This window comes from Geotrypetes seraphini, chromosome 6 (genome assembly GCF_902459505.1).
Source record: "Geotrypetes seraphini chromosome 6, aGeoSer1.1, whole genome shotgun sequence".
NCBI classification, from domain to species: domain Eukaryota; kingdom Metazoa; phylum Chordata; class Amphibia; order Gymnophiona; family Dermophiidae; genus Geotrypetes; species Geotrypetes seraphini.
The window spans coordinates 163378488-163393797 of NC_047089.1; the positions used below are offsets into that span (position 1 = coordinate 163378488).

A 15310-nucleotide genomic window follows, 5' to 3' on the forward strand; every position below is an offset into this window, starting at 1 on the left:
TTTTAGATGCAGCTTCATTTTTGGAGCGTTTTTATGGTGGTACAAGCAGTTAAGAGGTGTTCCTGCTGTGGGAAGCAGCGAACTCCATAAAGCCAGCTGCTCCGACGTTCCCCCTGAGGGGTCCATCATGGTGTCTGAGGGCGTTTTGTTTTCCTGCTCAGTTGACTCATGTGCGCGTTCTCCTCTCTCGGAGGCTCCCATTGCATCTCAGGCCTCTTCTCCTGGGGATGAGATGGCTGACTTTTTTCTCAGGATTTAGGTTTAACGGTGGTGCAGGGGACACCTGGAGCAGGCATGTCTCAGTTGGCAAACTTATTTTCTCCAGAATTTGTGCTGTTGCACAGGGCATTTTTGCTTCAAGGCTCTAAGCTTGCTCAGCCTGCAACTGGTTTAGCAGGGGACTTTTCTCAACCCATTGCTAGCTAGCCCTCTCTTAGCTCCGGACAGTGTCAGCAGGGGGCTAAACACTGCAGAGTGGTCTCCATGACTGAAGAGGACCCAATTTTTAGTTCAGTCCTCCCTGTTTTTCCCGGGTCATCAGATAACGTAGATGTGCAGGATTTGGATTTGATACTGGTAGGGGAGCCAGATGATCCCACTGTGCTGCACCTATTCCATAGGGAGGAATTGACCAGCTTTATTTCTAAGGCATTGCAGAGTCTCAATATTTATCAGAATGACCTTTAGTCATCTGCGGTTCCCCTAATCCTCTCATGGCAGGCACGAGAAAACCTCCCAAGACATTCCGTGTCCATGAAGCCATGCAGGAGCTCATTTCGGCACAGTGGGCCAGTCTGGAGATGGGTCTTTGAGTGGCTAAAGCTATGAAGCAGTTATATCCTTTGGCTCAGGACAAGTTAGGAAAGTTTAAGCTCCCAAAAGTGGATGCTGTCACCAAGCTAATCACCTTGCCCATAGAGGGAAGGGTAGCGTTAAAGGATACCCAGGATAGAAAATTGAAGGGCTCTATGAAGTTATCCTTTGAGGTTGTGGCTTTAACTTTACAGGCTGCGGTGTGTAGCTCTTATACGGCATGTGCTTGTCTTCAATGGATTCAACATATTACGGATGGGATGGTGGAGTCAGGAGGAGTTCATCTTCCTCCAGAGTTTCCAGATGTTGAGACAGGTCTGGTATACCTGGTAGATGCTTTGTATTATGATATTCGCGCCTCAGCTAAACAGATGTCTCTTGCTGTGATTTCTTGGAGATCGTTATAGCTTCGCCATTGGGCATCAGATGCTGCCTCCAAACAACGGCTGGTATGGCTACCTTTTAAGGGTCACTTATTTGGAGAAGACTTGGAGAAGTTGGTTAAGGATTTTGGCAATTCCAAGTCTCAACAGCTGCCAGAGGACAAAGCCTGGGATAGTCAATGTGGGATCTCTTAGAGAGAGGAAGAGATAATGGTTACTGCGGATGGGCAGACTGGATGGGCCATTTGGCCTTTATCTGCCATCATGTTTCTGTTTCTTTAAGACTCCACCTATCCGTACCCATTTCAGGGATACCAAGCATTATAGGCCGGGTAAACTCTCTTACAATTCCAAACCAACTTTTTCACAGAAAAATTCCTTTCGTCCTTCCAAAGCATCTACCTCCCAGCCAGTCCGTCCCCAGATCTCACGAGCTGCACAATGACAAGGTCCCGGCTCCCTCCGCAGACTCTTTGGGGGGATGGCTTTCTCTCTCTTCCTGATGGAGCAGGCCAAGATCACGTCCAATCAATCAGTTTTGGACATTATTCGAGAAGGTTACAAGTTAGAATCTGTGACGGGAGAGAATTCTTTCATGGTTTTCTCAATGTTCGGGGGCTACCAAGGCAGAATTAGTGAGAAGCACCCTTGATTTGCTGCTGAAGCTAGGGGCAGTAGTCCCACCAGCGCAAAGGGGCCAGGGAAGGTACTCCGTTTACTTTGTGGTGCCCAAGAAAGGGAGATCAGTCGGGCCCATTCTGGATCTCAAGAAGGTCAGTTGGCTTCTTAATGTCGGGCACACTTCCAGATGGAAATGGTAAGATTGGTCATTACAGTGGTTTAACCGGGATAATTCCTCACAGCACTCGATTTCAAGAAAGCGTACTTGCACATTCCCATCTGGCCACCACATCAGCACGATCTTCGGTTTGCCATTCTTATGCAGCATTTTCAGTTTCGAGCTATGCCTTTCAGCCTCGCATCAGCTCTACATACGTTTTCCAAAGTGATGATGGTGGTAGCGGCTTTTCTCTGGAGAGAGGGAATTCGGATGCACCCCTCTTTGGACGATTGGTTGAATCGAGCATTTTCTCGTCTTGTGAGTTATCAGGTAATCCAAAGAGTGATTTCTCTTCTTCAATTTCTAGGTTGGGTCATACCGTCTCAATCACTAGAACATCTGGGAGTCCAATTCGATATGGCCAAGGGGAAAGTTTTTTTTTTCCCCAAGAGCAGGGTGAAAAGTTGCAGTCTCAGATTTGTCTTCTACTTCAAATTCCAGAGTTTGGGATTATGTGCAGGTTCTCGGCTCCATGGTAGCGGCTTTGGAAATGATATCTTGGACTCTATTTCATATGAGTGTTACAAGTGTCTCTCCTGTCCAGATAGTTGCTGGTATCTTAGGATTACAATCGCCAACTTCGATGGACACCTCAAGCTTCTCTCAGCATGTATTGGTGGCTGCACAGTCGCAGTCTGTTCAGGGGAATGCCTCTGGTGTCCCCGAACTGGGTAGTGATTACCACAGATTGCAGCCTGATAGCATTCAGTCCTCAGCACAGGATACCTGGACTCCAGAAGAGGTTCAATGGTCCATCAACCAACTGGAATTGAGATCAATTCATATGGCGCTGTTAGCGTTCCAAGCCTTGAAATAGGGCAAGGCAACCAGGGTGTTGTCGGACAGTGTCACAGCGGTAGCATATATCAACAGGCAGGGGGGCACAAGGAGCTTTCAGTTGGAACAGGAAGCATGAATACTACTTCTTTGGGCAGAAGTTCATCTTCCTCTACTGTCCGCGGCTCAAATTGTGGGAAAATTCAATGTTCAAGCGGACTTCCTCAGCAGAAATCTGTTAGATCCTGGGGAATGTGAGCTTCCGCCCGAGGCATTCATTCTCATTGTGCAAAAATGGGGCCTCCCAGAGATAGATCTCATGGCCTCGTCTCATAATGCCAAGCTTCGTCATTTCAGGAAGCAGAATTCCGAGGGGGTAGTTGCATTTGTTCTGCCGTAGGCTCCACAAAGTCCTTTGTACGTTTTTCCCCTCTGACCAGTGATAGGTATGGTGTTACATTGCATTGCTTGCTTTCCAGGGAAAGTAGCCCTGATTGTCCCGGACTGGTCACACTGTCTATGGTATATGGATCTCATGGGATTAACAATGGATGATCCATTAGAGTTTCCAGTAACGCCAGACTTACACAGGGTCTCATACAGATGGAAGATCCCTCCCGCTTTGGTCTTACGGCCTGACTATTGAAAGGTCGTGGCTGATGCATAAAGGGTATTCCGAGCAAGTTATTTCTACTCTTCTTCAAGCAAAAAGAGATCTACTTTGGCAGCTTATGCCCGGGTATGGAATGTTTTTGATTCATAGTTAGTCAGCAGGGCATATCGCTGTTTCAAGCTTCCCTGTCTTACACATTCTATCCTTGCAAGATGGCATGTCTGAAGGATTGGCTTATAATTCCCTTAAGGTGCAAATGGCAGCTATTGCTTGTTACAGAGTCAGGGTTTCTTGCTCTTCCTTGGCTTCTCAGCCAGATGTGGTCCGATTCTTAAAGGGGATTCAACATTTTCGTCTGCCCTTGAAGTTGCAAGCTTTGCATGCAGAGATCTGTTCTTACGCTTCACAGAATCAGGGGTCTCAGTTCGGATGGGACAAACAGAGATGGGGTTGATACAGAGTTTGCTTAAAAGATGGATTCTCAAGGGAGGGAGGGTTCTTGAGTGGGCAGACTTGTTGGTCCGCCGGCCCTTTTCTGCCATCCTACTTCCTTTCATGTCAATTAATCTCTCTTCCTTCCTTCTGGGAGGAGGACTATAGATCTGTTTCATTTTCTGTGCTTGCTTGATGTGCGTCGGATGCTTCTGCACCATCTTCAGATTACTAAAGACTTTCGATGTTCAGCTCGTTTTTTTGTGTTGCCCCAAGGTGGACCCTAGCATCTGGTAGCTATGATTTGGGTTATTCTTCCTAAGTTGCATCACTTTGCATTTGTCCACATTAAATTTCATATGTCACTTGGATGCCCAGTCTTTCAATTTGCTAAGGTCTTCCTGCAATTTTTCACAATCCGCATGAGTTTTAACAACTTTGAACAGTTTAGGTCATTGCAAATTTAATCACCTCTCCATCTGCAAATTTAATTACCTCTCCTTACTCACGATAGCGGTAGCCACTTCATAGGCTGAATCCAAGGGTTTCTCCTTGGAAGAGATTTGTAGAATAATAGTAATATAATAATAATTTTATTCTTGTATACTCTCCTTGGAAGAGATTTGTAGAATAATAGTAATATAATAATAATTTTATTCTTGTATACCGCCACAACACACAATTCTAGGCGGTTCACAAAAAAGAGAACTGAGCAATCATTGAATAGAACAGATACTGAAGAAATACAAACGATGGGAGAAAAAAGTATCAAATGACAAATTTATCAAACAGCGACTTGGTCCTCCGAGAATACACTTTCTAGAAATTATCGGTTGGATGTGGCGGGGCTTGCAGACGCATCTTTTGGCGCTTCAGTTACTGCAGAAGCAGCGTTTGCTTCCCACTTGGATTAGGGAATGCTATGCTACATCCCGCTACTCTCTGGATTCGTCTTCTGCTGGCGCTAAGGAAGTTAAAATTATGTTCTTACCTGCTAATTTTCTTTCCTGCTGATTTGCTTTCCTTTAGACGTAGCAGATTAATCCAGAGCCTCACCCTTTCTCAGTATCTGCTCTTGGGTCCCTCAAGGGGCATTCAGATCTGGTGTTTTCTATTTGTCATTGTTTATGGGAAAGAAGTTTTAAAACTAAAACTTACTTTTATCCCAGGACAAGCAGGCAGCATATTCTTAATGCATGGGTGACGTCACCGACGGAGCCCCGGTACGGACATTTTTCACTAGAAAGTTCTAGTTGGCCGCACCGCGCATGCGCGAGTGCCTTCCCGCCCGACGGAGGAGTGCGTGGTCCCCAGTTTCTTCGTTTCCGCGGAGCGAAGAAGACGCATGTGGTTTCAATGGCCGTTGAAAACATCCTTTTTGCCTTCCCGCTCGCGCTTTTTTCTCGTTTTTTTCTCTTTTCCCCACTTCGGGTTCTCTTTTTTTATTCGATTCAAAAAAAAAAAAAATCTCTCGATTTTCTCTATTTTTTGAAACCGGCCCCAGCGGGGCCTGTTGTCACCATACAGGCCTCCGGTTTTGATTTTGCGGAGGCCGTGTTTCCCTTCATGCCCCCTCAACCGGGCTTTAAGAAGTGCCAGCGGTGTGCACGCCCGATCTCCCTCACTGACCCACACAATTGGTGCCTACAGTGTTTGGGTCCAGAGCATCGGGCTGACACCTGCACCCGCTGTGCCACTCTTAAGAAACGCACCTTAAAAAATCGGCAGATCCAGCAGAACATCCTTTTCGGTACCGGATCTGCTATGGAACCTGCAGCGACGTCGACTGTACCGCAAAAGACGGCACCGACCACTTCGACGACGCCCGATCCTTCCTCGGGATCGCTGGCACCAGGTAAGCCGGCTAAGAAGCCTTCCACCTCCCTTGAGCACCCGCCTGCCACAGTGGCGACGCCGGTCTTCCTGGCCTCACGCCGACCCCGCAAACGCTCCGCCCCGATCTCGGTGAGTGCCTCGTCATCGGCCTCCTCATCGCCGGGGCGTGGAGCAGCATCTATGGAACCGAAAAAGAAAAAAGCGGTCCCGGTGCCACACCTGGATGACCGCATCGCGGCCATACTCCATGACAAATTGCAGGAACAGCTGCAGCAACAACTCCAGCACCTGTTACCGACCCTCTTGGCACCACTTCTTTCGGTACCAGACCGGCCTGAGCCTCGCACCATCCCACCGGTGTCCACCCCTTCGGTGCCACTCAACACTTCCATGCCCGTCCTCTCGGCTGAACCACCCCGTTCTCATCCTGTGGTACAGACCCGCTCTGAGGTCGATCCTCCTCGGGACCAGGAAGGGCACCGGTCTCCCTGGGACCCAGAATGGCACCGCTCTTCCCGGGACCGGGGTCAGCACCGGTCTTCCTCTCCCGGTACCGTCTCCATGCGCTCTGGCAAGTCTCTTTCTAAGACCCTGCCACACCGAGCCTTCCACCCCGACATCTCGGCGTGCGCACACTGATATCAGGGACCCGGACTTATGGGAAGAATCCCCACCCGGTACCGAGGAGGACGCATCATCCACAGACGAGGAACCCTCAGTGGCCGATACCACTTCCAAGCCTGAGCAATCCTCTTTCACCAAATTCCTCAGGGAGATGTCGGCGGCTCTTTCTATTCCTTTAGAGTCCGACTCCAAAAAGTCCCAGGCCTTTCTGGATGCCTTAGACCAGTGTTCTTCAACCTTTTTACACCCGTGGACCGGCAGAAATAAAAGAATTATTTTGTGGACCGGCAAACTACTAGGACTAAAATTTTAAAACCCCCATTTACGCCCCATCTCCGCGAGCTCGGTCCCCGCAAACCATCTAATCCCATCTGCACAAGCCGTAATTATGATTTTATATTGAACGTATTTTATTAAAGTATAAAAAGAAACAATATCCTGAACAATTGTGATTTTATAAATACAAATATACAGAGCACGGACCAACAAAACCCCTGTCTCCCCTCCCCTTCACATATATCCCCTCTACTATCAAGAAAACTGAACAAGCCAAGTTATTATAGAATGCTACATAGAAATATCATGCTAACAGAATACTGCAGTCCCCAGTTATGTCTCTAGCAGGAAATATAATTCAAATCTGATTTATTCTAATGACAAAATAGAAATAAAATTATTTTTTTCTACCTTTTGTTGTCTCTGGTTTCTGCTTTCATCTTCTTTTCACTCTTTTCCATCCAGCATCTGCCCGTTCCATTCAATGTCTGCCTTCTCCCCCTTCCATATGTATCTGACTTCTTTCTATGCCCCTCTTCCTTGTCCATCCTCCTCTCTCCTTTTTACATCATTCATTCCAGCTTCACTGCCTTCTTCATTTTTATCTCTCCTACACCAGATCTAGCATCTTTATCCCTCTCTCATTTCTCTGCTGACCCCCTTTCCAGCATCAATGTCTCTCTACTTTCTCATTCCTCTCTCTCCCCTTTCTCTCATCTGATCTCTCCATTCCACCCTGACCCCCTTCCCCTCCTGTAATCTCCCTGCCAGCTGTTTCCTTCCTTTTTTTCTTTCTCCCTACCCTCCTTCCTTTTTTTCCTTCTCCCTTCCCTCTATCCAGCATTAACTCTCTTCCCATCCCTTTCCCTCCTCCCTCCCAGCAGCATCTCTCCTTCTTCTCCCTTCCCTCCTCCCTCTATCCAACATTAACTCTCTTCCCATCCCTTTCCCTCCTCCCCTCCCAGCAGCATCTCTCCTTCTTCTCCCTTCCCTCCTCCCTCTATCCAACATTAACTCTCTTCCCATCCCTTTCCCTCCTCCCCTCCCAGCAGCATCTCTCCTTCTTCTCCCTTCCCTCCTCTCTCTATCCAACATTAACTCTCTTCCCATCCCTTTCCCTCCTCCCCTCCCAGCAGCATCTCTCCTTCTAACTCCCTTCAAGTCCAGTAACAGCTCTCCGTTTTCCAGACCTTCCCAGCCTCCTACAGTGGCTTCCTCCCCTTCCAGCAGCTCTCGGTACTTGCCTGCAGGAAGTTGCCGGTAAATCACTTCCCTAGCAAATTGGAGAGCTGATGGGAGGGGAGACAGCCACTGTGAAGGCTCCCCAGGATCTTGTTCGCACACGCTGACCATCTCTCTCCACCTGCACCTGAATTTGCAGCTCTCTCCGGTCTAATCGCAACTTCCCCGCGGCCCTCTTCAGCAACTCGGCAGGGGTGGCGATCAAGACACGCTGCCGACGTTGGGACCTTCACTCTCTGAGTCCTGCCTATTTTGTTTCAACTTCCTGTTTCCGAACAAGCGAGACTCAGAGAGGGAAGGCCCCGACGTTGGCAGCCTATCTTGATCGCCTGAGGCTGGGAGAAACATTAGTCGGGAGGAACCGCAGTCGGCAGGAAATTTAACTGCCGACTTGATCTCGCCGGCCCTGTGTGGACCGGCAGAAATTTTCTGCGGACCGGCACCGGTCCGCGGACTGGCGGTTGAAGAACTGTGCCTTAGACTTTGAACAACCTCCCAAAGAGTTCCTCAAGTTACCCGTCCATGACATGCTGCGGGAAACTTTTTATAAAACTTGGGAAAATCCACTCACTGTCCCCGGAGCTCCTCGTAAGCTTGACAGCCTATACAGGGTCATCCCAATTCCGGGTTTTGACAAACCTCAATTGCCCCATGAGTCTCTCCTAGTTGAGTCTACATTAAAGAAAACTCAGGGCTCCAGTGTTTATGCCTCCACCCCTCCTGGCAGAGAAGGCAAAACGATGGATAAGTTTGGCAAAAGCCTTTATCAAAATGCCATGCTAGCCAACAGGGCGAATAATTACACATTTCACTTCTCATTTTATATGAAGTATCTCGTACAACAACTATCCGCCCTACAAAAATACATCCCTGAACGCAAAGTTCCACTCTTTCAACAACAAATTTCCAGCCTCCTTCAACTGCGGAAATTCATGGTGCGCTCTATTTATGATTCATTTGAGCTGACCTCCCGAGCGTCTGCCATAGCTGTTGCCATGCGACGTTTGGCCTGGTTGAGGGTATCTGATCTTGACATCAACCACCAAGACCGCCTAGCTAACGCACCCTGTCTTGGGGATGAACTTTTTGGGGAGTCCCTGGATTCAACCACCCAGAAGCTCTCAGCACATGAGACCAGATGGGACACTCTGGTAAAACCTAAAAAGAAGGCTCCACCTGCTCGTCCTTATAGACCAAAGTCCTCTTACCAGCGCAGGTTCTCGGCCAGGCCTCTCAACCCGCCCCAACAGCAGCCTCGCAGACCTCGTCAACAACAACACACTCAGGCTCGCTCTCAATCTCACCAACCTGCCAAGCCTCTTCCTCCGTCAAAACCATCTCAGCCCTTTTGACTCCTTTCTCCAGGGCATAGCCAGTCTTCCACCATCATTACCTCTTCCTCAGCCAATCGGAGGACGTCTCCAACTCTTCCTCAACCGTTGGGAGGTCATCACATCAGACCTGTGGGTCCTCAACATCATCCGCCACGGCTACTCTCTCAACTTCCAGACTCTTCCACCAGACAATCCTCCTATAGAGTCTGCGTCCCACTCCTCCCAGTCCCTTCTCCTCCTAAGGGAGGTCCAATCCCTCCTTCTCCTCAATGCCATCGAAGAGGTTCCCACAGACCAAAGGGGTCAGGGATTCTACTCCCGCTACTTCCTGGTTCCCAAGAAGACAGGAGACCTTCGTCCCATCCTCGATCTCCGGGACTTCAACAAGTGTCTGGTCAAGGAAAAGTTCAGAATGCTCTCCCTGGCCACGCTTTATCCTCTTCTCTCTCAACACGACTGGCTATGTTCCCTGGACCTCAAAGAGGCCTACACTCACATTCCAATCCATCTGAATTCACGTCGCTACCTCCGATTTCAGATACAGCACCGCCACTATCAGTACAAGGTGCTACCCTTTGGCCTCGCATCATCGCCCAGGGTGTTCACCAAGTGCCTTATTGTGGTGGCGGCCTTTCTCAGGTCTCACAACCTCCAGGTGTTCCCCTACTTGGACGATTGGTTGGTAAAAGCACCTACGTCTCCACTTGTGCTACAAGCCACTCAGTACACCATCTCCTTCCTCCATCTCCTGGGGTTCGAGAACCACCTGACAGCTTGGTTTCTCTCGGGCTGACCTCTCCAGAGAATCTATCTCAGCCTGTTCGTCGTATTCTGGATGCCTCCAGGAAACCGGCCACCCTCCAATGTTACCATCAGAAGTGGACCCGGTTCTCCTCTTGGTGTCTGCTTCATCATCACGATCCCACCTCATTGGCGGTGGAAACCGTACTGGACTATTTGCTCTCTCTCTCCGACGCTGGCCTCAAGTCGACCTCAATCAGAGTCCACCTCAGTGCCATCACTGCGTTCCATGAGCCTATACTCGGAAAACCTCTTACGGCTCATCCCCTGGTTTCCCGGTTCATGAGAGGCCTCTTCAATGTCAAACCACCTCTGAAGCCTCCTCCAGTCGTCTGGGACCTGAATGTGGTTTTATCAGCACTCATGAAACCTCCATTTGAGCCTCTTGCCACAACTTCACTCAAATTTCTTACATGGAAGGTGCTTTTCCTCATTGCCATCACCTCTGCCAGGAGGGTTAGTGAGCTGCATGCACTGGTTGCTGACCCACCTTTCACTCTTTTTCACCATGACAAGGTGGTTCTGCGTACCCATCCTAAATTCCTTCCCAAGGTGGTCTCGGACTTTCATCTCAACCAGTCCATTGTGTTGCCTGTCTTTTTCCCTAAGCCCCATTCTCATCCTGGGGAACAGGCATTGCACACGCTGGACTGTAAGCGTGCCCTTGCTTACTACCTTGACCGTACCAGGGCTCACCGCTCATCTCCTCAGCTCCTTTTGTCCTTCGACACTAACCGTCTAGGTCATCCTGTCTCCAAACGGACGCTGTCCAACTGGCTTGCTGCCTGCATTGCGTTCTGTTATGCTCGGGCCGGTCTCTCACTGGAAGGTGCTGTCACGGCCCACAGGGTCAGAGCTATGGCTGCTTCTGTGGCTTTCCTCCGTTCCACGCCCATCGAGGAAATCTGCAAGGCGGCCAGTTGGTCCTCAGTTCACACATTCACTACTCACTACTGTCTGGATACCTTCTCCAGACGGGATGGGCACTTCGGCCAATCTGTGTTACACAATTTATTTTCCTAATGGCCAACCATCCCTCCTCCCTCTCTGTTAGCTTGGAGGTCACCCATGCGTTAAGAATATGCTGCCTGCTTGTCCTGGGATAAAGCACAGTTACTTACCGTAACAGGTGTTATCCAGGGACAGCAGGCAGATATTCTTACGACCCACCCTCCTCCCCGGGTTGGCTTCTTAGCTGGCTTATCTTAACTGGGGACCACGCACTCCTCCGTCGGGCGGGAAGGCACTTGCGCATGCGCGGTGCGGCCAACTAGAACTTTCTAGTGAAAAATGTCCGTACCGGGGCTCCGTCGGTGACGTCACCCATGCGTTAAGAATATCTGCCTGCTGTCCCTGAATAATACCTGTTACGGTAAGTAACTGTGCTTTATAGACCGGGACATCAACCAAAAGGAGCTCGACTCTGTTAACAGTAATGAAATGCATAATACATAAACTTAATAGGGAAAAGTAGGCTAGAATAGTTTCCAAAATGTTTAGCAAACAAGAATATTTTCAGAGCTTTCTGGAATAAAGCAAAGGCACCTAAACTTCTTAGTGTAGCAGTAAAGCATTCCAGAATTTGGTTAATTTAAAAGCAAAAGAATGACTAAATCTCGTGAAGGTTCCTTTTTTACCACTAAGAGAGGGAAATGTAAGTTTTAATTTTAGAGAACTTCTGGTGAGATGAGACCTATGCACATTCCGGTCTAAAGGAATCAGTGGTAAAAATGCCAAATAAGATCTTAAATGCAATACAAATGCACTTGAATGAATTTTGAGATACACTGGGAGCCAATGTAATTTCTTGAGCAGAGGGGTTACGTGATCAAATTTACTCTTACCAAAAATAAGCTTAGCTGCAGTATTCTGTATTAGTTGAAGTCTTTGCAGACTAATCTTTGAAAGACCCAAATACATTGAGTTACAATAATCCAACCTTGACAAAATGAACCAATACTGAGAAATGTTGCTGCTAAAAGAGTGCAGTTTGCTTATTCCTGATGCTTTGGCAAAAAGCGATTCTAATTCGCCAGGAGGAATTCCATCCAAGAGAAGCACTTGCAAATCAGTTCTATCTCCCCCTGCTGGTAGATGTGCGCTATCCCACTAGTTTCTGGATTCATCTGCTGTGTCTAAAGGAAAGAAAATTAGCAGGTAAGAACATAATTTTTCCTTTTCCAACTCCTGTGACTTTATCTGTCTCATTTGTTTACATCAGGGGTGCCCAATAGGTCGATCGCCAAGGCAAAGTGAGTCGATCGCGGAGCCCATCCCATGCTCCGTGATAGAATCACCTTGCCTTGGCGATCTACCAGGCCGATCAGCCTTCCTCTCCTCGATGTCAATTCTGCCGTTGGAGAGGAAGTTCGGGCCAGCCAATCGCTGCCTGGCTGGGCCGGAACTTCCTCTCTGACAGCAGAATTGTCTTCGGGGAAAGGAATGCTGGTCTGCTCGACGCAGGAAGAGCTTGGGGTGGCAGTGGCTTGAGGACCTGTTCCCCGATGGTGGCAGCAGTGGCTTGGTGGAGGGCAGGGAGAAAGAAAGAAAGGGGGCAGGCAGGGAGAAAGAAGGGAAACAGAAAAAAAGAAAGGGGACATGAAGAGAGAAAAAAAGAAAGGGAAGCAGGAAGAAAGAAAAGGCAGAGAGAGAGGAAGAAAAAGTTGGGGGAGGGAATGAGGTCTGGAGGAGAGGAAGCATACAGGCTGAAAGAAGGGAAGAAAGATTGGATGCACAGTTAGAAGAAGAAAGTGCAACCAGAGACTCATGAAATCACCAGACAACAAAGGTAGGAAAAATGATTTTATTTTCAATTTAGTGATCAAAATGTGTCTGAATTTATATCTGCTGTCTATATTATGCACTGTCACCTCAGTAACAACCATACAAAAATAAACAAATATACCCCCCTCCCTTTTTACTAAACCACAATAGCGGTTTTTTAGCGCAGGTAGCCTATGAGCGTCGAGAGCAGCTAAAAACTGCTATTGTGGTTTAGTAAAAAGGGAGGGGGGTATATTTGTCTATTTTTGTATGGTTGTTACTGAGGTGACAGTGCATAATATAGACAGCAGATATAAATTCAGACACATTTTGATCACTAAATTGAAAATAAAATCATTTGTCTATTTTTGTATGGTTGTTACTGAGGTGACAGTGCATAGAGTCATCTGCCTTGACCTCTTTGAAAAAAACCCTGAATAGGAATGATAATTAACATTTTCTCAGCGTACAATGTGCTTTGTGGGGTGTTTTTTTTAATTTTATTGTTGGTAGATCATTTTGACTTGGTCATTTTAAAAGTAGCTCGTAAGCCCAAAAAGTGTGGGCACCCCTTGTTTACATACTATGCTGCCTATTAAAATATTTTATTCCATATTGTGTTGATATTGAAAGTAGCATACTGTGCCGTATTAGGTTGAATATTTTTACCATTGTAATTGTCTATTGCCTATGCTTGACTTATTCTTGCTGTACATCATCTTGGGTGAATTTTTTCAAATAGTTGGTAAATTAATCCTAATAAATGTACTGTCTGTTTTGTATGGAGATAGATCTCTTGCATATTCTCTTCAGAAATCATGAAAATCCATTAGGTTATGGCTTTTAAACTGAATTTGAGGATTCCTAATATAGAGCAATCCTTGAAAACTTTGAAATACAATGCTCTGAACAATTTTTTTTTTCTGTTTTTCTTGTGAAGTTGGAATGCTTAATGCAGTTGGTGAGAGCAGGTGCTACTGTGAATGCCAGTACAACACGATTTGCCCAAACTCCAGCCCACATTGCCTCTTTTGGAGGGCATCCTCGGTGTTTAATTTGGTTGATTCAAGCTGGTGCCAATATTAATAAACAGGTAAGCACTTGGAGAAGTAAAATTAAAACACATTGAAAATGTGGAGGTTCCCACACTCCTTTTTAACAGCTATTAACCAGGTTGAATAGATTTCTTCCATTTTGTTATAGAGGTGGAAGCATTTAGGAAAAAAATAAGATGATATGGTTTTGAAACCAATATCCCTTTACTCATTAGAAACTGAAATTTTCACATGCAAAGCAAAAAAGGATTTTTTTTTTCTGTCACCACTGTCCCTATGAATAATGAACAGTTTTACAGCTTTTCTAACTTTGCCCTGGGGGCCTCATAATCAATCAGGTTTTCAGAATATTCCAAATGCAGGTGCGAAGTAGATTTGTACAGTATGTATTGGAAACTACCACATATGCACCTGATTTTTTAAGTGTTCTTTGTGAATATGCTGAAAACCAATTAGCTGGAGAGTCCTTGGGTTTAATTTTGGATGCTCCAGTTTGCATATTTAAGTTTGAGGATAGGGCAGTTAGTGTTGATAAGTAATAGCTGCTATAGCATGCATGGTTCTAGATCAGCGGTCTCAAACTCTAACCCTTTGCAGGGCCACATTTTTTATTTATAGGTACTTGGAGGGCCGCAGAAAAAATAGTTAATGTCTTATTATAGAAATGACAACTTTGCATGAAGTAAAACTTCTTATCTATAATAATAAAACTCTAAGCGTGCATGCGCACTCCCACTTACGTGTTCCGTGATCGGTAGGTCCCTGGCAGATAGAATTGCGCATGCGCACCTAGGGTTCTGTTTTCCTCTAAGCCAGTTCGTCGTTGTTGCCCACCCCCCACCGCACCCGAACACTTGTTGACCCTCCCACCGCAAGATGACCACAAACCTCCCGCCTCCAGCAGCGTCCGCAGCACTACAAATACGCTGCCTCGTGGCCCTCCACCGCCCTGATTTCCTCTGCCGCGTCCCTGATGACATCATCAGAGGCACGGCAGAGAAAATCAGGGCAGCAGAAGGCTGCAAAGCAGTGCGCCCAGAGCGCTGCAGATGCTGCCGGAGCCAGGAGGCCCGTCGGTCAACTCGCAATGGGAGGGTCAGTGGAGTCGGCTGCAAGGTGGCAGTAGTGGCGGGGGGGGGGGGGAACATGCTTCTCAAGGATTATACTGCAAATGGGGATGGGAGGGAGGCAGGCTGGCTTCAGAGGGTGGGGGTGGGACAAAGTCTGGAAGGCAGTGAGGGGGACATAGGAAGGAGGAACTGGGGGGCACTAAGGACATAGGAGGCACTGAGGGCACTAAGGACACGGGAAGGAGGCACTGGGGGGCACTAAGGACACAGGAAGGAAGCACTGGGGGCACTAAGGACACGGGAGGGAGGCACTGGGGGCACTAAGGACACGGGAAGGAGGCACTGGGGGCACTAAGGACACGGGAAGGAGGCACTGGGGGCACTAAGGACACGGGAAGGAAGCACTGGGGGCACTAAGGACAGGGGAAGTAGGCACTGAGGGCACTAAGG

The 15310-nt window shown here is 47.7% G+C and overlaps 1 protein-coding gene across 2 annotated transcripts in view; it reads left to right on the forward strand.

Moving 5' to 3' along the window:
* ANKRD10 (ankyrin repeat domain 10) overlaps positions 1-15310 on the forward strand; it is a 226293-nt gene that overhangs the window by 27665 nt on the left and 183318 nt on the right. For both annotated transcript variants that reach the window (XM_033948976.1, XM_033948975.1), the window contains exon 2: positions 13676-13828. In XM_033948976.1, the coding sequence (XP_033804867.1) occupies positions 13676-13828 (153 nt within the window). The remainder of the gene's footprint in view (positions 1-13675; positions 13829-15310) is intronic.